The 26,589-nt window shown below is 40.7% G+C and overlaps 2 protein-coding genes across 2 annotated transcripts in view; one reads left to right on the top strand and one right to left on the bottom strand.

Annotated features, from left to right (window-relative positions):
* DBR1 (debranching RNA lariats 1) overlaps positions 1-9,034 on the bottom strand; it is a 13,803-nt gene extending 4,769 nt beyond the window's left edge. The window contains exons 1-6 of the mRNA XM_072979501.2: positions 8,800-9,034; positions 7,238-7,362; positions 3,621-3,701; positions 3,346-3,431; positions 2,119-2,343; positions 1,812-1,892 (exon numbers count right to left, since the gene is read on the bottom strand). Coding sequence (XP_072835602.2) covers positions 1,812-1,892; positions 2,119-2,343; positions 3,346-3,431; positions 3,621-3,701; positions 7,238-7,362; positions 8,800-8,999 — 798 coding nt within the window. The 5' untranslated portion in view covers positions 9,000-9,034. The remainder of the gene's footprint in view (positions 1-1,811; positions 1,893-2,118; positions 2,344-3,345; positions 3,432-3,620; positions 3,702-7,237; positions 7,363-8,799) is intronic.
* LOC110089675 (interleukin-20 receptor subunit beta) lies at positions 8,989-26,589 on the top strand. Its single transcript, XM_020812927.3, has 7 exons — positions 8,989-10,786; positions 16,885-17,005; positions 17,386-17,576; positions 18,961-19,085; positions 21,554-21,704; positions 22,439-22,584; positions 24,425-26,589. Exons 1-7 carry the CDS (start codon positions 10,717-10,719, stop codon positions 24,539-24,541), a joined length of 921 nt encoding a protein of 306 aa, XP_020668586.3. The 5' UTR covers positions 8,989-10,716; the 3' UTR covers positions 24,542-26,589.

Below are 26,589 nucleotides of genomic sequence, written 5' to 3'. Positions count from 1 at the left end.
TTTGGGGGAAGTTCCGAGCCTCTACTACTTCTTGTGGTGGTGAGATAAGTGGACTATTATTATTATTATTATTATTATTATTATTATTATTATTATTATTATTATTATTATTATTATTATTATTATTATTATTATTATTATTATTATTATTATTATTACTATTATTATTACTATTATTATTATTATTATTATTATTATTATTATTATTATTAATTTGATTTATACCCCGCCTATCTCGACTACCAGACCACTCAATATATAACTTTCTTTCCAGCATCCTAACATAGTCTTCAAAAAAGGAGTAGTTATTCTCTTTTCTTCTGCTATTTTTTTTCTTTAAAGAGGATATTCTCCAGTCTATAAAAATGTTCTGACATTTCCAATTCTCTCCAAATTAAATTCCTATTATGCACAATAATACCTGGGATATGTCTAAGCTGGTTTGCAATGTAGTGTTTTAACATTTGGTAATCCAAGCCCTCCATAGTTTCTTATTCTTTTGTTTCCATTGCAATAGCTATTTATCAGGTTCTGCCATTCAGATATATTTCTCCAATCTTTGTAGGGAGCATCCAAAATATAAAGTTAAGTTTAGGGATGATCTTTATTTTAGTTAATGCTATTCTTCCAAATCATGATAATTTTACTTTTTAATATTGATTTATCTGTTCATTCATTTCTTTCTTCAATTTATCCATATTTACTTTAATCATTTCTTGTATATTCCATGTAATATAAATACCTAATTTTTTAATTATGCTTTCAATTCTTCCCTTAAATTCTTTTTTTTTCCATTTCTTTCTCATCTACTTCTGAATGATTTAATAAAATACATTCCAATTTCTCCCAGTTTACTTTCAAACCTGTTATTTCTTCAAAATAATTCAAATGTGTTCTAATAATCTGGAATGTTTCTTTTGGAGTTTTAATTATTAATCATGTGTCACCCGCAAAACGTTTTATTAAACCAGCCTTCTTCAACAGGAGCCACGCAGCCCCCTGGGGGGCGGGCCCTGGCACATCTGAAGGGGGCCACAGACTGGAAACAATTCTTCACACACCAGCATATAAAGTTCATTATGCAACTTACACAATCCTGATTTGGCCTATATTGCTTCCATAGTGTGTGTATTATGGTTGTGATCATTCTCCTAGCCACCTTTCTCATCAGTACTGCTCGAGATCATTGACATTACAGTATTTACTCTAAACATTGATTCTCTCTCTATACACTCTCATATACAAAATAGATTTTATATTGGGTATTCATTTATTGAAGATACAAGTAATAGTGTTTATTGCTCTACAATCATCACATGGTACTTTATGGAGAGACTGGTATGAAACAATAAAATTCTACATTTCAAAGGAGAGAGAATAAGCATTGAGACAGGCTAAAAGAATGAATGAAGCATTTGCAAGATCTTAGTGTAATCTACTTATTTATGTGAACCTATTAATTGTTATATTTTTGTGTTCGTTGCCATCTACTTTGTTTTATTTTCTAATGTTTGCTCTTCTAATAAACTATTTTTTATAAAAAATTATTCCATTTTGCTCTTTCATTTACCTACAAAGCTAATGGAGAGGAAATAAAGTCTTGTTGCGTCTCTGTTTCTCCACGTAATCCAACCCACTGCTGGAATGCAAGTTCTACAAGGTTTTTAATGAGATAATGCAGACTCCAAAACAAAAAAGGCACCAGAAGTGGCTGGTGGACCACATTTTCCCTTCTCGCAGAAGACTTGCAATTTCATTCTCTTAGACTTAGTGATATTATTTACCAAACACAATGCTCAAGGGAATTCTACCTGCAGGAAATCTCTGTGTGGCAGGCATTTATCCAGGGCCAGAAATTTTGTTTCCTTTGGCTGCTGCCCGCTGCCATTGGCCTATAAAGCAAGAACAGAGATATAAAATTACATGTCACAGCCTGTAAGGCAAGATATTTTGTTATGCAATTAAAATTGATTTTAATCTATGAACGTACGAGCTCCTTTCATTGGACTCAAATGACTAGCCCTTCTACCATGCTACTCTCCACTCTAATATGCCCGCCTTCACTACCCCCAGCACAAACTGCAACATCTGCAAAGCAGAATGTTCCATCCCCTTTACCTGGTGCTGCATCAGTGCTGCAAACTTCACATGCAGATGAGCAGAGAACCAGTAGGTCGGCTTCAAGTGCTCCAAAAGCTCAGATGCAGCAGGACTTCCCAAAGTATTGCTTTCTACTTCTTGGCGGAAGAAGGATTTCTTTTTAAGCAGCATTTTCTTGTCTCCATAATGATAGATACTTCTTGGCCAGTCATGAGACATAAATATATCCATGGGCTGTTTTAGCTGTTAAAACCAGTTAAAGCAACACAAACAGGGCATGATTGCTGTTGCCGTAAATAATGGAACTATACCACAAGACATCAGGAAAGAGAATACAACCCTGTCCAGTTGTCACATCAATTCTCTGCTTGAGTCCAGAAACGGGAAACCAGTGGTCCCCAATGTTATTGGATTACAACTCCCATCAGCCCTGACCATGGGACATGCTGCCTAACACTAAAAAGTGTTAGTACAACAGTATCTGGAAGGACACAAGTATCTACTCCCAGCTGAGCTCATTTATCTTTCTCCCAGAGTAACATGTTCCCCAGTTTAAAGTCGACTAGTTGGGGCATTCTGGGAATTGTAGTCCAAACAAGATCTACACATCTCTAATGGTTCCCTGAGTTTGTCAGCCCAAGCAAAACATAAAACCACAGTTAAGTAAAAGAAAACATTTTAACATTTGCTCCCTTGAGGAGCAAAGAAAGAGCTGAAGACCAAAATGAGGCAAAAATAGAAAGGCTTGCTGAAACATTATTGGCATGACATTCAAATATTGAACAGACTTAATGGGTCTTTTGATATCCATGTGCATCAAAAGACCCATTAAGTCAGTTCACTGGGACCCAGTTTGGAAGACTTAACACAAAAGGAAGAAGTTGACCACTCTCAGCTCTATGAGGCACAAGCAGCAATGTGGGTTTGAGGGAAATTAAATTTCTTACCCTGTTTCTTACGCTGCCTGAAATGCTCTTGCTTACAATGTCATAACTGGAGTAGGCCCGTTAAATCAGTGGGGACGTGGTGAGTCAACTGATTCAATGGGCCTATTCTAGTTGCAATTTATTACACTAAGCAACAGGATTTCAACCATTATTGTATAACTGGGGGTGGGGGCAAGGAGAAAGCTCTCCATACAATATCACTGTTGAAGGTGAGTCCACTGAAAAGTTTATTGGGAGGGAGTGACTATGATAGTCTTAACACATAGGCAGAGTTAAATGCAAATAAATTTACACCAACCTGCTTGAGCTTGAAGACTTCAATATTTCTTACATGGTAAACACTTCTTACTGTATGCTGGTTATATGGGGGACATTCAAAGTGACCTGAAGCAAATCAAGAAATAGAAAATCAATCTGAAAGAATTACCAAGCTATATCATAACTGAAGTGGTTCTTACAATTCCCTACCAACAGCCATACAGACACTCCATGAATACAGGGAACATTATATTTACCACATCTGAATAGCATATTTGTTGAAAACGTGTGCCTGTGATATCACACTAGACATACCTTTTCTATAATCATGAGATTTGAAGATGCCAGAGAGCCCACCAATTCTCACTCCCCGGTATTTTACTACTCCGGCATACCCTGCAACAGAAGAAAATGTTGATAAATGCAAGCAGTTCAACATCATCATCAAGAGTCAATACATACAGTATGTTTACCACCAAACCGTTTGTCTCATACAAGAGGCCCTCTGTCATGCCCCAGTAGTCATGGGCCAATATTGCTTCTTGAGTCACAATAATAAACCACCCACATCTGCTATTGAGCGAGCTTTTCCACATGCTAATTCATATAATATTTTATTTATTTATTTGATTTATACCCCGCCTATCTGGTCTACTTGACCACTCTAGGCGGCTTCCAGTATAGGATAAAACAATAAAACACAAGAATATTACATAATCATTTGATACAGTTATAATAAAATAGAGTGAGAATAAAATAAGAAGGAAGAGAAAAGAAATCAGGTATTGACTGGAGGGAAGGCCTGGATGTACAACCATGTTTTAAATTGGGTTTTAAAGATTCCCAGCGTAGGGGCCGCACGAATTTCTGAAGGGAGGTTGTTCCACAGGCGAGGAGCTACCGCCGAGAAGGCCTGGTTTCGTGTCTTTTCCTTCTGGGCCTCGCTCGGCATCAGGCTCCTCAGCCTCTCCTCCTGACTTGCGCGGGTGATCCGGGTAGACCTTGGTGGGAGCAGGCGTTCCGCCAAATATCGAGGTCCTAAACCGTTTAGGGCCTTGTAAGTAAGCATTAAGACTTTGAAGTCGACGCGGAAATGAATGGGCAGCCAATGCAATGCAGCCAGAGTTGGAGAAATACGTTGGTATTTTCTCACTCCAGTGAGGAGTCTGGCTGCCGCATTCTGCGCCACCTGAAGTTTCCGCATCAGCCTCAAAGGCAGCCCCATGTAAAGCACGTTACAGTGGTCTAATCTTGAGAGTACGAGATATTATAATATTATAATATTGAGATATTATAATATCTGATGGTTATGCTTCAGCCTGAAAATGTATATATTTCAGGAACAACCCAACCTTGGCACCATTTACTTCTTCTAAGGAACTGGGAGGCCAGAGAAGCCGAGTTCCACAAGCCCACCACTCATGACCGCTCACCACAAGATATGTGAGCAAAGTGCCCATTTGATTTATTTATGCCACTTTCTTTTAAAGCCAGGAGGGGAGGAATTGTGGGACATGCCATGCAGGGCGTACATGCAGTGCCCCATTCAGAGCTTGTCCAAGGAGAAGACCTACCCTCTGCTACGACTGCACACTGTCCTCCTCACCCACTGTCACGTCATAAGAAACAAGCAGCCTCTTGCTCAGAGAAGTAGTGTGAGTTTGTGATGTGCACACGATGGAGTAAAGTATATATCTGGCTACAAGTTCAAACCAGCAATTCACCACAGTGGTGCCACAATAAAGAGGAAGCCATCGTATTAGAACTAAGTACTGTATCTTGACTGTCTCTGGCTGCAGAGGTTGGGAGTTTGATTCCTCCACTGTGCTGGACTCAATGATCCATAGGGTCCCTTCCAGCTCTGCAGTTCAAGGGTGGTTTATTATTGTCATTGTCACCGTCATCATCACTTATTATCATCCTTGCCAAAAATAAGAACAAATGCCAATACTGCATTAGATCATGATAAATCTTTGAAGAATTGACTATACACACTACAAAAATGGATAGGAAGGAGGAATGCATGGTGACACTGCAAAAGATAAGAATACTAACTAAATAAGGTGTGTGTTTTTTCACAAACGACCAAGAAGTCTTATATGGCTCCTTTGCTTGACACTGTGCAAGTAACCGTTGTTTATAAAACATTACAGTGTTACAAGAAGAAATATTTGGGAGAAGCACCAGGAATAGTTCACTCTCCATCAGTAGTGAATGTTCTTCAGTGTTTCTTCTTACATCTAGTCAAATGGCTACACAAACTACCTGCAAGCTGGCCAGATAGCTCAGTGGTTTAGGTATCTAGCTGAGGATACAGAAGTTGAGAGTTCAATTCCCCACAGCAGGTTGTGCCAGTCTGTATGGTCTTGGGCAAGCTGCATAGTCCCAGGGTGCCCCCAGAAAAAGGGAATAAACCCTGAAAATGGTCACCATAGGTCAGTACTGACTTGACAGCACATGATCAAGGATCTGTCTAAGGTTCGCGGCTGCCCTGCCCCCCTCTGTACGGTTTTCCTCCTCCTGCGTGCAGCCACTTTGGTTCCAGTCATGATGGAACCCTGCCCTGCGCCCACAGATGAGAAGTAGCACGCGAGAGAGGCAAGGCTGAAAACTGTGGAGGGCAGGTTGTACATGATCATTACTATTACTTAACTACCTGCTAAATGTCTTATGCAGGAGCTTATGCACAGTCAGCAGAGTACAGACCATGCTTTGGGGATAATGGTCTAACTACAACTCTACAGTGAGACACCCCTTTTTCAGTAAGGCACTGCTAAAACAAGATTATTAGACACTGGCTCGAGCAAGTATCATTTTATCTATGAAAATCCTCTACAACACCATTATGCACATTTTACAAAATATACAGATCTTTTCCCTTACAAGAAAATAAATGTGAAGCAGTTAGTAGTAGAGGGTTATCATGTACTTTAATCCCCATCTCAAGTAAATATAAGACATTGGTTCCATTCTTTGATGCCCTAAAGCCAAAACTAACAACAAAAATCAGATTCACTTACCTAGGACTAATCCCATTAAACAAAATGAGATCTGATGGTTATTGTGGGTTTTTTGGGTTCTTTGGCCTTGTTCTGAAGGTTGTCCTTCCTGACTGGCCAGCCTCTTCAGAGGACTGGAACAGGAACTCTGTCCATGCTCTGTTGCTGTTTGTTGGATAGTTGAGTATTTATAGCTGTGGAAACAGCTTTTGTTTTTTTTTCAGTAGAATGATCAGCGTGTTTTTTGTTGTGATAAGGGGAGAAATTATCTGTTACTGTGATTGATGGGTGTCGTTAGCTGGTCTTTTTGTGCAATGATCCCTGGTCCTTGTGGCTGGCGCCAACTCCAGTCCTCTGAAGATGCCGGCCACAGAGACTGGCGAAATGTCAGGAAGAACAACCTTCAGAACATGGCCAAAGAACCCGAAAAACCCGCAACAACCATCAGATGCCAGCCATGAAAGTCTTCGAGAATACATTAAAATGAGATTTCCTTCCCCTCCCTTCAATTCAGGAGAAGCGGACTGGACTAGTAAACAGTTTACAGTTGTAAACAAGACTGCACTGAAAATATGCTGATTTTTTTTAAAATGATGACACTTTCAATGCCTGTATAAGGAGCCTCATGATACAGTGCTTAAACCACAGTACTGAGGTAAAGACTGCTCACGATCTGAGTTTCATTTCAATGGGCTCAGCTAGCCAGCTTAAGGTTGACTCAGCCTTCCAAGGCCAGTATAATAAAACTGTAAACCATCCAGAGAGTGCTGTAAGTGCACAGTTTGCTTTTATTTATTTCAGCTGTTCTGCACCTCTGGGATTACGCTGAGCCACACACTGAAGCCCATACTGGCAATCCTGCTTTCTCTTCATCTTCAATCTCTATTCACATATCAAGCCTTTGAAACCATAAGGAAAGAAAGAATTGAATACCAAGATAGTAGATGTTTGGTGCCACCCATCCACCATATGGCAGCTCTTGCAAGTGGTTAGAGGCTTCATGGTTGCCGCCAATGAAGATAGTTAAGACAGGTGCCTTCTTCTCTCCAGAATAGTACCTATGAAAACACAATGAAAAGTTCATGGGCTCAATCGCAGTTATTAAGGCATATCTGTGTTCACTGGTTCCTTCTGAAAGTCCACCATGGATGCATCTGGGTAGGGAAGAGCCTTGAGAATTAAACAAAGGATGAGAGGCTGAAAGTCTCCCAAGCTGAGGAGCTGCAAGAAGAGAAGACGTGGTGATCAAAGAAAACTACCTTGTTCAACTACGTATTCTAGCTTCCAATTATTTACGTAAGATTTCAACTTCCATTTAGTTTGAGACTTCTGAAGGGCACCAGGTTGGGGGAAGGATAATTTAACTAATTATTGTTCACCTAATCATGTGTTGACTGGGCACCTCACTCAGTTGGTTACCTGACTGTGGATCCAGACACCAGGAATTCAATTCCCCACTGTGCCTCCCAGGAGAAGAGGCAGCCTGTGTAGCCGTGAGTATGACCCACAATCTCAGTGGGAATAGTAAACCACGTCTGAGAACTTTATCCTGAGAAAAACGTGGAAAGGATTGACATAAATTGGGTATGCATTTGACAGCAACTGGTCCACTGTATCCCTCCAGATGTTTTTTGGCTTCGTCTCCCATAAGTCCTCCATATTGCCTATGCTAGGTAGGTCTGATGGGATCTGTAGGCAACAACATAACTGGAGAACAGAGTTGCCCAACGTGGGGTGCTAAGGATTGAAAATGGGACTTTCTGGATGCAAATCATGTACTGTGCCAACAAGTTATTAGGCATCAGAAAGAAGATGTAGCCCAGATTATGAAAAACCTGGCAGATTCTACCTGTGTTACGTCTACTGTATGTTCATCGATAATGGCTCTGAAGTTAGAACACAAAAGAAGTGAGAGAATGTCCTGCGTGGCTGCATACAAACTGACTGCAAACAGCAGTATCTCCGAGTAGATACAGAGGTTATTCCCCACACCCACTAGGGCAGTTGCAAGCCATTCCACACAAAAACCTGATTCAAATCTGTGTATCAGTCTTCAGCAACAGAAAAGCCAGATGTCAAAAGGAACATCTTCCATCTCTCAGGTCTTATACTTGAAAGACATATTATACATATTCTATTTCCGAGTACCCTTCAGATTCAAAAAGAACCCCCAAAACACTTATTATTCAGAAACTTTACAAATGTCTTATAGACTCAAAAGAGATAAATCTATACGCATGTATATGTCTTACCAGCTAGACAGATACATGCACAGACATAGACTGATAGATATTTGGGGGGGGGAAACAAATCCCTCGGCTGTGGTGTGGCGTCGAGGGAACTTAAACTCTGCACATGCTCGAAGGCACTCTCGTCTTTATTATGCCTCATGTCCGTTCGCACCTCCTTAGCCTTGAAAACGGGTTTCCAGGGCGGAGCAGTAGAAGCTGAAAAGGGGGGAAAAACTAATTTTTTTTTTAAAGGGGAACACTCACCGCGCGAACTCTCCCAGCTGCCGGTATTTTGCGGGCACGGCCATGCAGCGCAAGTCGCCAGCGTTGCGCACGGCCTGGAAGTCTCCGGCGCAAAGGAGCAGATCCGGCCGCGCTTGGCCGTGCCGCTGCTCCAGGAACTGGAGGGTCTCGTACATTTTGTCCAGCGCGCCATGGCAGCAACCCGCCACCGCCACCTTCATCCTCCGGCTTCTGCGCACGCGCCGTCGCGTTTCCGGGCCCTCTTTTGACGCATGCGGGGTCGGAAAGAAACAAACTGACGGTTCTCGCTTTCGAGGCGCTTCCTGTCTTTCCTGCGCATGCGCCTGAAAAGGGCTCGGGGAGGGAAACGGTTTTCTGTTTGTTCGTTTTTGGGGTGTTTTTTTGTCCGTGCGGAACGTTGGGAAGGAGACAGAAGTGTTTTACAGAACAATGTTACAAGTTTTGGAACTTATTTTTATTTTAATCGTCTCCAGTAGTAAAAGTGTACCTTTTGAAATACAGGACTTTTGAAAAATTAATAAACACTAGAATCAAATACGTATAAAAGCTCGTTTAGTCTTGAAAGAGGTGCTGTGTATCCCATAACCTGTGGAAACCTATAGTATAGCCGTCGGGAGCCCATCCTTTTCAAAATATTTCATCTTTGCCTTCAGGCAGTAAAATTGCAAGCCTGCCCTGACAGGATCCTGTGTTGTATAATGAGCAACCATATCCTTCCGAGAATCCCACAAGCAGATAATGTAGACACATCTCTTGTTGTCTGTATCCTTTAATATCCATTTGAATCAGTGGTTCTTCCCACATCTCAGGCCATACATAGAAGTCTGTAAATTACTTGTACCTTGAATTAGAGGTGTAATCGTATGTTTTTAAGCACAGGTGTCATCATACATCCCCTCAACAGAAAACTATAAAAATGCCAACAGCTCTGTGTGTGTGTGTGTGCGCGCGCATGCATACCTGTGTGTGCACACATGGTACATATTTCTGCATATACATGTGCACACACAATTCTCAGCAATATATTATTTCTGGGCCAGTCCATGCCCTCTCAGCTGCTGTGTTGATGAAGATTGTGGCCTTGGTGGCTAAGAGATTTTGGGACTAGTGGGCAGATGAGAGAAAGGGGGACTGAATGCTGAGTGGTGATCAAAGAAGGTCCTGGCTACAGAGGTGACAGAATATTGACCTCCTATGGAATGTTCAGGACTAACCTGAAATCAATTTTTGAAAAGAAATAAGATTGCCATGCCTAGAGTGGTATGCTGACATAACACGATTTGTATTATTTCTTGTTATACTTGTACATGTAGAGGCGCCTTGTAGTCTGAAGTCCTAAATTTTAGCATAAGTTGAGCACTGTATAGGAAAGGATATTAAGCAATTGCTTTGTGGGATGGGAGAAGGGTGTGGCAGATTTGATTATAATGTCAATTCTTTTTTTTTATGGAAACATGACCTTGTTTTCCATGAATTGTGGAAAGAACATAAAATAAACAACAACTGCTACTATTTTCCATGATCTTTAAAAATAACATGTAGTTTGGGATTTGGAGCATGACAACTGCTGCTGCTTACCTCTCTTCCAATTTGTTGATTGCACCATCGCTTGGAACAGACATATCTCCAGCCTTTGCTCTTCTCCTTTGAGGTCACTTACGCAACCTTTAGGAAAATACCAGAGGGAAATTACCCAAACCTATGCTTGAACCTAATTTACCTATGGCCACACCTTCCTGAGCAATTCATAGAGGCAGGATCCAGTAGCAGCAAGTTAAGTATAAACCAGGGCAGTTTATACTTTCTGGCGACCGTGAAGGTGAATGCGTGTTCTCATGTCTTGGCTTGGAGCATGGGGTGGCTACTCATCCAAAAGAATAAGATGTCCACTCTGACTACATCTGGACGAGCCTTCTAATGTACAGTGAAATGGCCATTTGTTTCCCTTCTTTTATCCTCTTTCCTTTGATGTCCCTTCGTGTCTCAGGTATGTAATTATAATTGTATCATCCCAGTTTGGAAGACTAAGGAAAGCAGGAGGTGAGTGTGGAAAAATAATCTTTTAAAATAACCTGATGGTTTGGGCTACTCCTTAACTGGCAGGCAATTTGGATCATAAGAAGAATCTGTACAGAAAACAATCCTTTTATGACATTGCATGTTCCATGTGGCTCATCCTGGCTCTGTTCTGTCCTTGCCACCCTTTCTAAAATGCTCCTAAATTGGGACTATTTCTTCTCATCAGTGAAGGGGGAATCACTGGCCCTCAAAAATGTGATTAGATTCCAACTCCCATCATTTACAGGCATCATGATCCAATGGTTAGGGAGAATGGGAATTGTAGCCCAACAACACATCATGGAAAGTCAAATGCAAGGGAGCATGTAACGGGAGCGGTGTGAAATGGACATATCCTGGGCTGGATTCAGCCATGTTTAGAACTTACATTGACTCCAGATTTTAGATGGAAAATGTGTTTTCGTTGCTATTGTTAAATAAGTAGTGCTCTCTAACTTGATATCAGGCAGTTTCTTACACTCTAAGAACTTGAAATGAAACAGAAGAGGGTCAGTAACAAATGCAGGATCGGGAAAGGAAATGAGGGTCATGAATTAGAAACTGTTTCAGCTTCAAATTTAGAAATGCCTTGCTTCTGATGTGCTTTATAAAACACAAAAACGAGAAGGTCCTTTGACATTTGGAAGGCTAAAGAGTGTTGAGTTGATTGTACGGTCATAGACCCAAAAATACAAGGATAAAAACTATATGAAATATACAAAATAAGTAAGATATTAGAAGATAACAGGAATATAAAACTTGAATCATGTGGCTGTCTTAACACAACACTTTACGGATTCTTAAAACTGAGAATAAAAACTTAGCCGCCGACTGTGATATTAATTGGTTCTCTCCGGACAGGAGAAACTTCAGGTAATCTGTGGGAGGTATACTCTGACTAAAGAGTTTTATTTTGCACAAGGCACCAAGAACTGCAGCCTCCTGCATCAAATTGCCCAAAGCCATGGGTGAAGCAAAAATCCGCTGCTAGGTAGCTCTTTTATTAGTAACAACCAAAATGTGTGCCAGGACTGACATCACCAGAACTCTTCAATGGACCGGAGGACAAGGAGGATAAGGGGGAAGGGGGGGATCAGGGCATGGTAGAAGAAATGGAAAGTTAAACATTTGGATCTGATATTGTAAACAGGAGATCTGCAGCAAAGTATCTGTGCACAAAGTGAGTGATTTTAAAAAAGTAAAGTTTGAAAAATGGGGATAGCAAACAGATGCTATTAATATAGGACAGGCAAAGACAACAAGAGAAGACTTTGTATAGAAACTGTGGTGACAGGAAGAGACAGGACGTGATGGTATCAAACTGCTTTCCCAACCCAGCTGACACAAAAACTTAGCATTATTTCCAAAGTTTATGACACAACTGCAACGGGCATTCTAAAAAACACTGGTTGACAGCCTATGGAAAGTAATCCGGTGAACTACCAGTTGATCCTGTTTGTTACAGCCTTCGGCAAGGACAGCAACCTTTCGGTATCTCTCCGTCTTGATCTACCTTCTGCCCACAGTTCCCTTGGAGTTCTCTGTGAACTCAGACAAAGTTGTTCCAGTTGTTCCAAGACATTCTCTGGGTTACACTCATGTACAGGGGTGTAGTGTAGTGGACAGAGCGACAGACTGGGACTCGGGTTCAAATCCCCACTTAGCCATGGAAATTTACTGTGGAGGTAGAATTGGTAAACCCACTCTTTAAATATCTCACCTTACTGTATTAGATATGTGCTTACTGTATTAGATAATACAACAATACTATATTAGAGTTGGTATAATTCACTTTCAGCTTGATGACACATAACATGCACACAGGGGTTCTGCAGAGAATGCTTGGCTCCACCCAGGCAAATCCCAAATGACTTTATTATTTTAGTGGAACACTGATGAGGATTGCCATAAGTAAGAATTTATTTGATGGCATGCAATGAGTTGAACAAATACAGCACCAGGTTTTGGTGATGCCCCCAAACAAGTAATTTAGCTTTAGAGGTTACAGTTATAGCTAGTCAACAAAACAGCGAAGTCCTGATTATTTTTCATACCAAGAGATAATAAGCAACCAGGAGTGAGGAAGGTCTAAAAGTTGATTAATTGCTCTTCGTACAGAGAATATGTTGAATCTCCACTCTTATCAGAGATGGTGTTGGTTTTTTGTTTAGTCGTTAAGTCGTTCCCGACTCTTTGTGACCCCATAGACCAGAGCACTCCAGGCCCTCCTGTCTTCCACTGCCTCCCGGAGTTGGGTCAAATTCATGTTGGTCACTTCAATGACACTGTCCAACCATCTCGTCCTCTGTCGTCCCCTTCTCCCCTTGTCTTCACATTTTCCTAACATCAAGGACTTTTCCAGGGAGTCTTCTCTTCTCATGAGATGGCCAAAGTATTGGAGCCTCAGCTTCAGGATCTGTCCTTCCAGTGAGCACTCAGGATTGATTTCCTTCAAAATGGATAGGTTTGTTCTCTTTGCAGTCCAGGGGACTCTCAAGAGTCTCCTCCAGCACCACAATTCAAAAGCATCAATTCTTCGGCAGCCAGCCTTCTTTATGGTCCAGCTCTTACTTCCATACATCGCTACTGGAAAAACCATAGCGTTGACTATGCGGACCTTTGTTGGCAAGGTGATGTCTCTGCTTTTTAAGATGCTGTCAAGGTTTGTCATCGCTTTCCTCCCAAGAAGCAGGTGTCTTTTAATTTTGTGGCTGCTGTCACCATCTGCAGTGATCATGGAGCCCAAGAAAGTGAAATCTGTCACTGCCTCCATATCTTCCCCTTCTATTTGCCAGGAAGTGATGGGACCAGTGGCCATGATCTTAGTTTTTTTGATGTTGAGCTTCAGGCCATTTCCAACTTCATGAGTTGGAAAACGTCAGTGTGGTTTCCCCAATCCCTGGCAGTAGAACAACATATTGACTAATTAAGGATGTGATCATACAGAGAAATGTATCGCAATCTAGACTACTTCTGAAGCGGTCCAGTGTGATCTTTTCTCCAGCAATCACACAACAGATGGGGAAATGTGCTTCAGCAACCACCCCAAACTGTCCCAAAGCTAGGCCTTTTTTTGGTCCAGCTGTAACGCTTCTGTAAGACTTTTGGGGGCTGGTCTGGAGCAATTACCTAGCCGACAGAAGGATCCCTTTAAGGGAAAGTGCTCCCATTAAACCTACACTTTCTGGTCCAGTCAGGCACGTGCCTTCATGGCAATCTGATAACACCCTAAATAACGGTTGACTGTCCTGTCATGGATCTTCAGATTTGTTGCCTGCTGTGGCTACATCATTTCCCCTGATTACAAGCTTGGTCCTGGTGTTTCTCTGGTAGCCTTTCAAGCTGAGGATTGTGAAGGAGGTCCAGAAAGTCAGTGCTGGAACTTACTCTGAAATCCCTCTTCACAATAGGCCAACATGTAGACTCCAGTGGCAGTAATTCTAAAGATTGCAAAGTAATTAAAAAGGATGCCTCTGATAATGTCTAAATGGCATGTCCAAAACTAGAAAATCATTCTGAAACATTAAGGTTGCAAAGTTGACAGCTTCCCCTTCCCTCACTGTTTGAGCCCAGCTCCTGAGATCTGGAGAATGGACCTTAAACCTCAATCTCAGGGATCCAGCTTGAGGCCTAGCAACCTCACAACTGGTACAAAGGCATATTCCTTCCTTCTACTCATACACCATTTGCATGTTTTAAAATCAGAAATAGACTCTCCCATTATGATTGGACTGCCACTGGGTTCCCGATGGTGAGAGAGGCAGCATGTATATATCCCAGTGTGTGTGTGTGTGTGTGTATGTGTATATATGTATATGTGTATGTGTGTGTGTGTGTGTGTGTATGCAGCCTCCCAGATATTTATTTATTTATTTATTTATTTATTTTTATATTTATTTATATTTATATTTATATTATATATATATATATGACCTGCAGTCATGTTTAGTGAAACTGATGATGCAGGAATTTTTCCCAATGGGTGTAGGCAGAGCTTAATTTTCGCAATTTACAAAAAAAGGCAATAAATCCACCCCCCGGAATTACCACCCAATCAGCTTACTGGATATCAGCTCCAAGCTTTATACCCACCTTCTTTCCCAGAAGCTGAGTAAATGGATGGAGGAAAATAATATCCTTCACCAGGAACAAGCAGGTTTTAGGAAGGGACATAGCACAGTAGATCAAATTTATGTGCTACATCTTCTTTTATTTATTTATTTATTTATTTGATTTGTACCCCGCCTATCTGGACTACCAGACCACTCTAGGCGGCTTGTGTGTAAATATACCATCAGGCCATTCAAATGGCTGTTCACGGCTTTTATTGACTTCTCCTCTGCATTCGACACAATCACCAGAAACCCCCTGTGGGATAAGCTCACAGAGACCATCATTGATAAGAGACTCCTAACTCTAATACAAGAACTATACTCCAACACAATGTTGAGGGTAAGGATTAGCACAGATGGAAGGCTAACAGAGGAAATTCACCCTAACAAAGGGATAAAACAAGGATGCACCCTACTTTTAAACTTTTATATTAATAGTATTGTAACAGCTTTAAACCATCCAGACCATTTTCCCCCCTCAATTGGGAACTATAGGTTGCAAGTCTCATATATGCTGATGACATTGTTCTATTATCCATGAACAAAAAGGGACTGAAACGAAGCCTAAATAAGCTCCAAGAGTTTAGCCACCTAGAGCAACTAAAAATAAATTACACAAAATCTAAAGTGATTATTTTTGGAAAGCATCCCCCCAAGTTTAGCTGGACTGTAGGCGAAAACAAAATAGAACAAGTCCAGACCTTCAAATACCTGGGAGTGCATTTCGATGAGAAAAACTGCTGGAAATCCCAGATACAGAGCATGAAAATATCAGTTCAGAAATCTAGCCATGCTCTGGTCAAGTTTTTTTCATTCTAAAGGTGGCAAACTAGTAACCCCAGCTTTAAAAGTATTTTCAGGGAGGGTCATCTCCCAAATGTTTTATGGAATTGAGATCTGGGGTATGAATCAGAACAACCTACACCATCTTGAAGTAGGACAGAATAAATTTCTGAGACACACCCTCGCGGCACCCCAGGGGACTCCAGCAGCTTATCTTAGAACCGAGACAGGCATGGTATCCATCAAAGCCAGGGCAACTCTAGCTATACTCTTACTATAAGAGGGTGATGGATATCTCCGACCACTGCCTACCCAAACGTTGTATGATAGAGCAATGGAAGAGTGGTGGCTGGGCAACTTTAGTTCAAAGCCTACTAAAATCTAAATCCCTCTCTACAGATATTTTCATTTTTTCGGGAGTTAAAAGAATGTTGGGAGACTGGCTCTATAAATTGGATAACGACCAGGACCTGGCCTTAATTCATTCTTCAGGTTTCTCTCACTGGTACCATCTGCTGAAAACAAACCACTCAAGGGCGCAATACTTACATACACTCTTGCTTCCTTGAGAACTGCTTTCACAGAACTCTGCTTCCAAACCATGCCAACCGCTGTCTTAGATGGCAGGTATATGAGTGTCCCTAAACATCTAAGGCTGTGTATCTGCGGAGCAGGTGAGATAGAGGATGTTCTCCATTATTTACTCTACTGTCAGTTGTATCAGAACCCCCAAGAAAAGCTCCTGGGTGACATTTTGGCTGCTCTGCAGGAGGAAAGCCCTCAGATAAAGGTGGTCAGGTTACTCTTGGACTGTGACCCTTATGTTACATATAGAACAGGGCTGTTCGCAAAAGCGGCCAGAAATATTCAAGCTCATGTTCTGAAAGCCATTGCGATTAATTGTGTGGGAGATTCCCAGATATGAAGGGTCTCTTATTATTTTATATGTCTTTGATTTTATCATGATTTTATTTGACCATATCTGTATTGTAAACAATTGTGACGGCTTTTAGCTAATACAATAAACTTGAACTGAACTGAACTGAACTTCAACTTCTTGCTAATTAGTAAAAAAATTAAATGTAACTTCTGGATTTTTCTCCTTGTATGTCACTTCATTTGCTGTGCAAAGGGGCATTACTACCACCCCCTCAGAACATCACAATTCTGTCCACCAATATGAAGCATTTACTGCTTTGGAACCCTGTGACCGTACCTGGAGAAGATGTAAAATATTCTGTCGAATTTCAAGGGTAATTTTTATTTAGTTCCTCTCCCCTCTCTGATCTTGTTGACTGCAAACAAATTGGTGTGGATCACTGTTGTCTTGATCTAGATATACTACAGGTGTTGTGTAGGGGTTTTATTGTTCTTGTTCTGTTAAAGGGGAACATTGTAGCCATTGATAAAACTATGTATATGTTTTGCATGCATTGCATTTCTAAACTGTTTAGACTTTAGACTATGAAGAGGAGAAGGAGCTAGTTAAGAACAGAAACAAAAAAAAAGTCATCAGAAAGAGCAAGAACAGGAAAGTCATCTTCTGATGCAAAAGTGTTCAAGAGGCAAAGTTTTCTGCAGAAAAAGCTACAATGCATTTACCCCCTCAATGTTTCTTCCCCCCCCCCCCCAGGGAATATGAGAGAGATTATGCCAACGACAGTTGGATTTCCATTGGAGAGTGCACAAATATCTATATTACTCAATGTGACATCACAGAAGACATTTCCGCCACCGTGCCATACAATCTTCGTGTGAGAGCTGCTCTGGGGACACAGGCCTCTCACTGGGCCACTCTCAATGACCTCTTCAACCGCATCACAAGTGAGGATGATCTTACACTTTGCCGATATTATGGTTGTAATGAGCAAATTCTTGACTTCAGTTTTTGCCAAGATCCAACCTAAAAATCAATCAATCAATCAATCAATCAATCAATCAATCAAACAGTGCCTGGCATCACAGGACCATTTCCATGAAACCAGCACCCTGTCCTGGTCCATTGTAAAGCAGCCAGACTATATGCCCCATCAGCCCTAGCCAGTATCTTCTTTTCTGTCTGGTGAGGCAGTTTCTGAGGTTGCCATTGTAAACTAAAATATATTAGAATGTATTCAGAGAAATGAGAACAAATGCAAGGTTATACCCCATAGAGATGTGAGGCAGGAGGCATCATCTATGCAACGGCCCTCACAAAGTTAGCAGAAATTATCCTTGGAGAAGTCAGGTTTAGCTCTTCTTGGGTTGGGGTCCAAGGTTGGGCCAAGGTCAACTTCAGTCTCAGATAAATTATTAAGATCCTTAGCAGAGTGAAAAGCAATTTACATATACAGTATTTTAACTTACAGTTCTTACTGCCAGCAACAAAGCTTTGGGGAAACTATTTCAGCTTTGTATGATTGTCAAAATACCTGTATAAAAATTGGGACACCATCCGAAGATGATGTTGTGGGAAAGAGATTATCTGGGGAACTTCAGAGGATGTGGATTGGGACCCTAAAAAGATATATTTAGTCTAGCGTTTCCCACTTCAGATTAACTGCCTATCCTAGTCCACAAACGTGCATATACCATGATAAAACTGGTTAGCCTTTAAAGTGCCCTCCTTCACCGCCCCATTACTGGGATATTCCAGTCTGATACTTAGAAGGCATCTATGCACACTGCCCAGTGTCCAGATAAGACTTGTCTAGCAGCAGCTGAACCTGCCTTATGAATAGGAGTGAGCGGAGTAGTACAGACAGAAACATGGATGCACGTTGGCCATAGGAGCCAAAGGTGTGTGTCAATTGAGGACCTGATGGAGCAAGAAGGCAGGCTGGCTCTTGCACCAGAGAAATGGGATGTGCTGGCATTATTACCTGAAACATTATGCCACGAGGAAGGAACATTTGGAACATTCAAGGGGAAAAAATGAAATGTTCAAAGCCATTTAACAAAAGAGGGAGGACAAATTAGGACGTCAATTTACATCCATTCAGTTATCTTATGTTTTCTCTACTTAGGATTCTTTATTTTTAAACCCCACTTGGACTGGACTGCTCTCAATAGAACAGGGGTGGGTTGTTTTTGTGACCTCTCCCAGCATTCCCTTGGCTATCTCTTTTTCTAACAAGAAAAATGAAGTCCTCAAAAGCCTCCAGGTGAAGGGATAGATAAGCCACAGGATGCCCTTAGACTTTTTCTAAAGCCAGTTTTTTTTCCACAGCATCCCTCACCCCACCTACGTTAACTGTCACAGCAGATGGATATCATTTGCTAGTGGAGCTAGAACATCTTGGCCCTGCCTTTGAATTCTGGATATTTTACTGGAGAAAGGGACGAGAACACCAGGTAAATATTGGTCAGGGGGCTGGTCTGAAAATGTGAGTTGGCAACACACTGTGGAATTGTGAGAAAATGTATATTGTGTCAATTCTGGATTTTTAATAGGAATATGTTGCAGGAAAAAACATAATTTAAATAAGATGCAAACATACTGCCCTAAACTTTAAAAAATCCTTTTTAAATGTGCCTCAGAGAGGTGCCTTAAAAGTTAAAGTATCAGTGAAAAATTACAGCTGGGAACAAAACCAAAACATGTCCATTTTGTTAGTATACAAATAACTAATAAGATAAGATGGCAGAAGCAAGTTCATTGAGTTTTGTGATGAAAAAGCAAACAATTATGCTTACATTATGTGAACAGAGACAAAGAGAAAAAAATGGAGTACTGATAATTTTGTCTGTTGAGTTACGTTTGTCTATAAAATATAAATTAGCAAAGAAATAGATGTGGAAATCTGTTTAAAACCAATTAGAGTATAAATCTATTGTAAAATAAAAGCTTTTACCAAACAGTGTAAGAGGAGTACAAGATGAATGTTATTTTAAGTAGTTTGCTCCTTGATAAGCAAGTAGAAAAGAAAAAGAAAAATGGCATTCATTTTGTAAAGCTTCAGCCTCAAAAAAAAAAAGTAATAATTTCTTAGTTTTGTGTGGTAACAATGAGGAGTAGGAACTCATATAATATTCTGTAACATTTATGAATGAAACATTTTAAATGTAAAAGCGTCTAACAGCAATTCAGGATGTTCTGCCCAAATATGGTTTTAAGGAAGTTACTCCAAGCTACTCGCCATTTTCCTGGCTAGTAGCTGCCTCAACATGTAGGTCTCCCGGCTGTTAGATATCTCGTACCCAAGGGAAACCAACTCTTTGAAGGTTCATATACCTGGGAGAGCTAAAGCTCTTGTGATGTTCTGAATTAACTCAAAAATTCAACAATATTTAAATAGAACCCTCTATCATGTTTATGGAACATATCCAAACGGATGAAAACATCTAACAGAAAAGATAACATCTCAAAGGAGAACATCTCCCAAGAACCATGGCCACCTGCTTTTTGCAAACAAGTGAGAAGATGCATATAGATTGAAAGCAGCCAGGCTCAGAGATAACAATGGGAATAACATAAAGATGAGTGAGCTTTTCTCTTTTAGAGAAAATATTTTTCTGTGTGTCAGCTACATGCTTAGAGCTAAATAATGCTTTTGTGTATTTTCTTATTATAAGAACTCTGGTGTTCTTTAATGTAATTTTAAGTAAGCTTTTAAAGTTATATTCCTTTTTAACTTTTAAATGAAATGTTATAAAGATGTCTTCTCTGCCATTATGGGCTATGAGTTCCTGTGTTTTGCTGCTTTTGTATTTTGATTCAAACATGAGTAAATTCTTGTCTGGATTTTGCATAGCTATAATCTTACAATTGAGATGTATTTTCTAAATTAACTATTTGTTCAACAAAGCTTTAGTTTTTATGGATTTCTAAGTATTTTAAGACTATTATTTTTGCATGTCTGTATGACTTTTGGAATTAAGCATATGCGCCTACAGTTTTTCTTCACAACTGTAAATCTGACTTGGAGAGATTTTTGACTTTGCTACTTTTAAGCATGGAATCTAGAAGTGATGTAAATAAATAGAACTAGCACAAAATTAACAAGATATGGAGTGGCCTGGAATAATTGCAACAATGAAGAAACTTATAATGAGCTATCCAGATGGTTCACCAACAGCTTGTGACTGATTATTTGGTTTTGTTCTGTATTAACCCATTACTGTGATAGCAGTATGACGAATCATAGAATCTGTTCTCTTTGCCTCGGAGGTCTGTAAATTTTATAGGACTCCATTTGCCCAAATTAGGATCTGACAGCATAGAGAGCCGCCCCTCCCACTTTCCTCATTTATGAAGGTTTCATTTGCAAGACAAGGTTAGAGCTACAGGGCAATTAGATATGCCTGTTGCAAGATGTTCAGGGATCCATATGATTTTGCTGAATTCTGTTTAATGGCTGGAATCCTGTCATAGTTACGTAGATGGCATAATGTTTGAAAGTGAATCGCTGTAAGTTAAGAAATCTCTGTAGGCATAATCAGTTGCACACCGAGGTATATGCCCTGATATGCAACAGATAATACATATGGAGATTTTTTAAACTTCTGGCAATTTGTGTCTAAAAGTTATGCTTTTTGTGTAACTGCACAACAGAATTTTAGCCAATTGGTTAAAAAGTTTCCTTGCACAGGAACAAGGCGGTATAGTTAATTAGGGCTTGTTCTGCCAAACAGGAATGGCTGAGCAGTATCCACCAGCAAGACTCCTCATTTACGGCCACTCTATTCGCTAGGGATGATTGGGGGAGGGGGGCTGTAGTCCAAAACACCTGAAATTACTCTGGTTTTGGATGAATGACCTTCAACCTTGCAAATCCCTTTCATCCTGGACTCTCTTTTCACTTTGGCCATTGTGAAATCAGGTGCACCGCAAAGTGGTGAGAGAGAGTGGTACTGCTGTACATCTGGAGACCATGGAGGCTGAAGCTGAATACTGTGTTAAGGCCCAGACATATGTTGAGGCCATCAACCGAAGCAGCAATTTCAGCGATGTGCAGTGTGTGAAGGCCAGAGGTAAGGATAAACAGGTACAGTGGACCCTTGACTTACAGACGGCTTGACTTACAGACTTTTTGAGTTACAGACTTCTCTGGCCGCAAAATTTAGGTTTGACTTGCAGACTGAGATTTGACTTACAGACCAGAAAAAAAACCAAAATGGAACAAAAACGGCCTGTTACGGGATTAATCGGTTTTCAATGCACTGTAGGTCAATGGAGACTTGACTTACAGACTTTTTGACTTGAGAACCGCCTTCCAATACGGATTAAGTTCTCAAGTCAAGACCCCACTGTAATGTAAACATGAGACTATAGAATGAGAGGTGGCATTCCAGACTAACCAAATCCTCAGCAGAATATTGCCCAAACCCTGCTTAAGTTCTTCCAGTAAGGGAAGGCCCGTCTTGTTGATTTCATTATTACCCTGTTCTTTCAGCCCTTCCTCATAGCACTTGTTTTTCATACCATTTTAGTTACCCTCCCATGAACCCATCCAAATTGTCTATATCCTTCTTGGCCTGTCATACCCAAGCATTTTTCTCTTCTAAAGGGATAGGTCACTTATATACAGAACTTGGGAAAAGTACCGTACTTGTTTGGACTGACTCTAGGGATTCCTTCACTGAGCATGGGGAACCTACCTCAATGCAATGTACTGTGGCAACTGCTCCAGTCCTTAGATATTATCAGTGCAAAACTCCAGATTATGGTCTCACCTCCTTAATTACTAATCTCTTTTAACCACCAGATGGAAAACCCTTATGGATGACATTTGCCCCACTCTTCTTAGTCATCTTTCTTGTATCTGTTTTGGGCCTTTCTTGGGTCACCTGGAAAATCTGTCTGATCTGCCGGTATTCCTGCTGCCCAAATGAAGGCATGCCAGACACTTTGGTAAGGAATGCTTTGGAATGCTTTGGCTGTGCTTTGATTCTGTTAGACATGGTTGGCTTGTCTCTCTATTGAAGGTTGACTGGGGAGATTCAGAACAGAACAGACAGCACCTCTACACACGTAGCTTCTAGTGAATGCAGTTCTAGCCTCCAGGCTACTCACATAATTGGCTTTAAAGGGGGATAAGACTAATTTACAGAGTGTAAGATTATCAATGTTACTAAGCCATGGCGAATACATATTACCTCCAGTTTGTTGTTGCTTTTTGCCAAGTCACCTCCAATTTATGATCTCTAGGAATGGGTGATCTCCCAAATGTCATGGCCTCAGCAGCCTCGCTCAGCTCTTGCAAATGCAAGTCTGTGTGTTCCTTTAGGGTGCCAATCCATCTTGTATTTAGTCTTTCTCTTTACCTCCAGTATCAGCAGTAGTATGACTCCGGCTGCCAATGGCTGGCAAACATGAGTGGGAGTGTGGTATGGCACACTCAGATTTACCACTATGTGAATAGAATGTGGATTCGTTATTCAGCTGGGCTGATCAAGCTTTTCTAGAGTTTACGACAGTGTATCTGTGCTTGCTGGAGCTGATGCCTGGAATGTATGACCAAGGACCAGTCTTTCATCACTGTTAATGTTTCCTAAGAAAAAGTAACAAAAGGAATCTATTTTAGTTATTTCAGAAAATGTGATACTTAACTTACTTTTGAAAAAAGTAATGATAACAGTGTTGATGATCTGCTTTGAGGAGCTTTGGAAATATGAAGGCAACTTATCACTTTTTTAAATGTCTAAGCTTAGGTGGCTGAGTAGCTCATTAAGGGCTTGATCACACCTGCCAAAATAACTCCAGTTATACCCTTTGGGCCATTATTTGGATAGTTTCAAAAACTTTCCTTTCACATACTGCATGGCTAACATTAATTCATCTGCCCCAACAATCAATTTATTTCCTCCTAGGAGGGTGGTTTTAAACTGTACCGATGATGTATCACTTCATTCCTTATTGTTTCAGCATGTGTGAACACTGCTGTCGATTTATTTTCTTTGTGGTGGTGTGGCCACTTCATGGCCACTGCGCTTGTACACTTTTCTTTAAAAAATTTAAAGAAATATCAGTAAATCACTAGTAGCAGCCACCACTGCCACACAACATGAATACATTGCTCAGAAAGAGTCAGTTCAAAAGGAGACAGCCTTTGCCCCTCCCTTTCAGACAAAAGAGGGCTTGAAATGGGACATTTCCTGCTTTGAATTGTAAAGAAAGGGGCATAGCATTGATGGCTCCTCTCTTTTTTAAAAAAAAACATGCTCTGCACAATATTTTGCAGTTCTTTCGAAACCTGCTTCCTCCTCCCAACACTGTGTAAAAGGGAAAAGAAAAATTAAAGCCAAGAACTGAGAGGGAGAGAAACAGTTATGTGAAAAACATCCTTTTTGAATTCTATAGTTTTATGTCTCAGGGCATAATAAATATCATCTGGTTCTTAGGTAAATACAACCTCAGATGAACAACAACTCATGACATATTACACTGTATCATGATTTATTTTACAAAAATAACATAAAAATTGAGATGCTGAGAGTTTAATTTCTCACTGCGCATCCCAGAAAAGCCAGTCTGTGTGGCCTTGGGCAAGCTGCAGAGTTCCAGGATACTCTCAGAAGAAGGGAATGGAGTACTCTTTACCTAAAGAACTCTGGAAAGGGTTTCCATGAATTAGATTTGACTTGACAGCACACAATTGTTATTATTGAGTGACATCTCTGCAATGGATTGAATGCTTCTCTGTCTTTTCCCTGATTAAGTTTTTTTTCTCTCCCCTACCCCCTTCCTCCAGAAACTAACAGGATCGACTGCCAGGATGCTACATTACGGGGCAGAGGAGACAGAGAAGTGTAATGAGTCTGTGCAAGTGCTGGCCCCTAAAGAAGTTTTTCTCCTTTGTGACTCATGAAAACCTTGAACATCACACTCCAGAGTCAAACTGCAGAATAAGAATAGAGTGAGACTGACTTCTTCTGTGCCACCCTGAACTGAGCACATGGTTTTCCTTTACTGAGAAGGAACAAGATTAAAAAAACAAACAAACAAAAAACAGGAAAGCAAGAATGTCTTTTCTTCAAAGAGAAAAGTGCCACACAGCAAGCAAGACCACAGGCCCTTCTGCTAAGGGTTTTATAAAGAGACGAGAGATTATTAATTTTTTCTTCTTCTGTATTTGACAGAGAAAAGCTGATGAACACAATAACCTTTTACAGTCACTTTGTTATCTGCTTAGCTAAGCTTTAAAGGCACTTGGTTTATTCAAGTATGTGTGTGCATGCACGTACGTGAACACATGTTGCAAAATTTTGAATTTCTGGTAAAATTCATTGTGCTACACAGTAGAAGTACAGAGACTCACAGAAGACAGTAGCTTCAAGTTAACCCAAATCCACCCCTTTCTCATTACTTGGCACTTAACTGTCATAATAACTCACTCAGACATTTGTAGGAGAAAGAATAAAAAAACTTTAATTACTTACAATGTTAAACAGATCAAGAGCAAACTAAACAACAAATACTGCTTCCAACAGACTAAAGCGAGGGAAAGGAGCACTCAGCCAAGAGACGGGGCTCTCTTTGAATTCAGAGGTGGAAAGAATGACTGGTTAGTGCTGGATAGACTGACAGTCACCCTCGCTCAGAAAGGTCTCTCCCAGCTAGCACAGAACCACAGATAGCATGCGAGGTTTTAAAAATTCCACCAGTGCATTCATGTGTGTGCATGTACCTATTAACACAGAAGAATAATCTTGGAAATAAACACACGTCTAAACCCATGCTGATTATCCAGGAGAGTCTCTAAGCAGAACGAGCAGGTAGGAATTTATGGAGGGAAAGCAGTTTGTAAATTACTTTGTTTATGTGCAGACTGCATCAGCTTCAGTCCACAGCAACTCCTCTTAAGAGAAACAGATTGTAAGCAACATTGCCTTTAAGGGTCAGGATGGGGTTTCCGCTGGTGGGAAATTGAATATAATTAAACATTCAATTGCATTCAATTTTCCACCAGCAGTGAGTGGAAACCCCACCCCACGTGCGCGGGATTCCAACTGCAACCAGAACCAAATGGGCGGAAACACTGGCTGCGGGTGCTCAGCCGTGACGCGATGCTGCGTGGCCACACAGCTTGCAGGGAATGTTCATTGTAGATGCTGAGAAAAAAATATTCCTGCCTGAGGTTCTGGAGACCTGGTCATAGACACTACCAGGCTGCTTATGTAGAGTGGACTCCTGTATCTGCCCCAGTAAGATCTCCAGCAAAATTCCACGTGAGAAAATAATGTAGAAACAGGACTTCTTCTTTATTACATCGTTAGGATGTAATTTGGGCACTAACCTTCATGTACTAATTGATGTTAAGAGTCAGAAGGGTTAATGAATATGCAGACTTTTCCCATGCATATCTTGAATCCAGAATGTCAGGCTGAAATAATATTACTCTTTCAGAAGGACATCAAAGATTCCAAAGGATGGCATAGCTCAGGATACATTACCAGTTACTTTTAGAGATATAGTATAGCCATGCTATATAATAATTACAGTATAACGCTGATTCCACCTGATGGTTATCCTTTCCAGGGTTTTCTTGCTATCAAGTACTATAAAGTGGTTTACCATTTCCTTCTCCTGGGGGTTGTTTGTGACCATGTACCTTACCTCAGGCTGCACTGATGGTTTCTTCTCCTAGGAGGCACAGTGAGGAATTGGGCTCCTGACCTTTAAGCTCTGCACCCAGGTACCCAACTGACTGAGCTAAACAACCATCTATGTGTAACTGCAAATCAGTTCAGAGAGAGAAAGCCCTCCGTTTATGTATAGATTCCAGAATCAGTTACAAAACTTGGCAACACGGAGGTTGTTTGCTTGATTCTGGAGTAAGTGATTCTGTTTCTAGCTTGACTGTATCGGGCAAGAAAAAGAAAAGAAAGAAAATAAAACATTGCAGCAATTTACTCA

Source organism: Pogona vitticeps, chromosome 9, assembly GCF_051106095.1.
Source record: "Pogona vitticeps strain Pit_001003342236 chromosome 9, PviZW2.1, whole genome shotgun sequence".
NCBI classification, from domain to species: Eukaryota; Metazoa; Chordata; class Lepidosauria; order Squamata; family Agamidae; genus Pogona; species Pogona vitticeps.
Note: the sequence above shows the minus strand (reverse complement) of the source record. Positions and strands in the feature narration are given on the sequence as shown.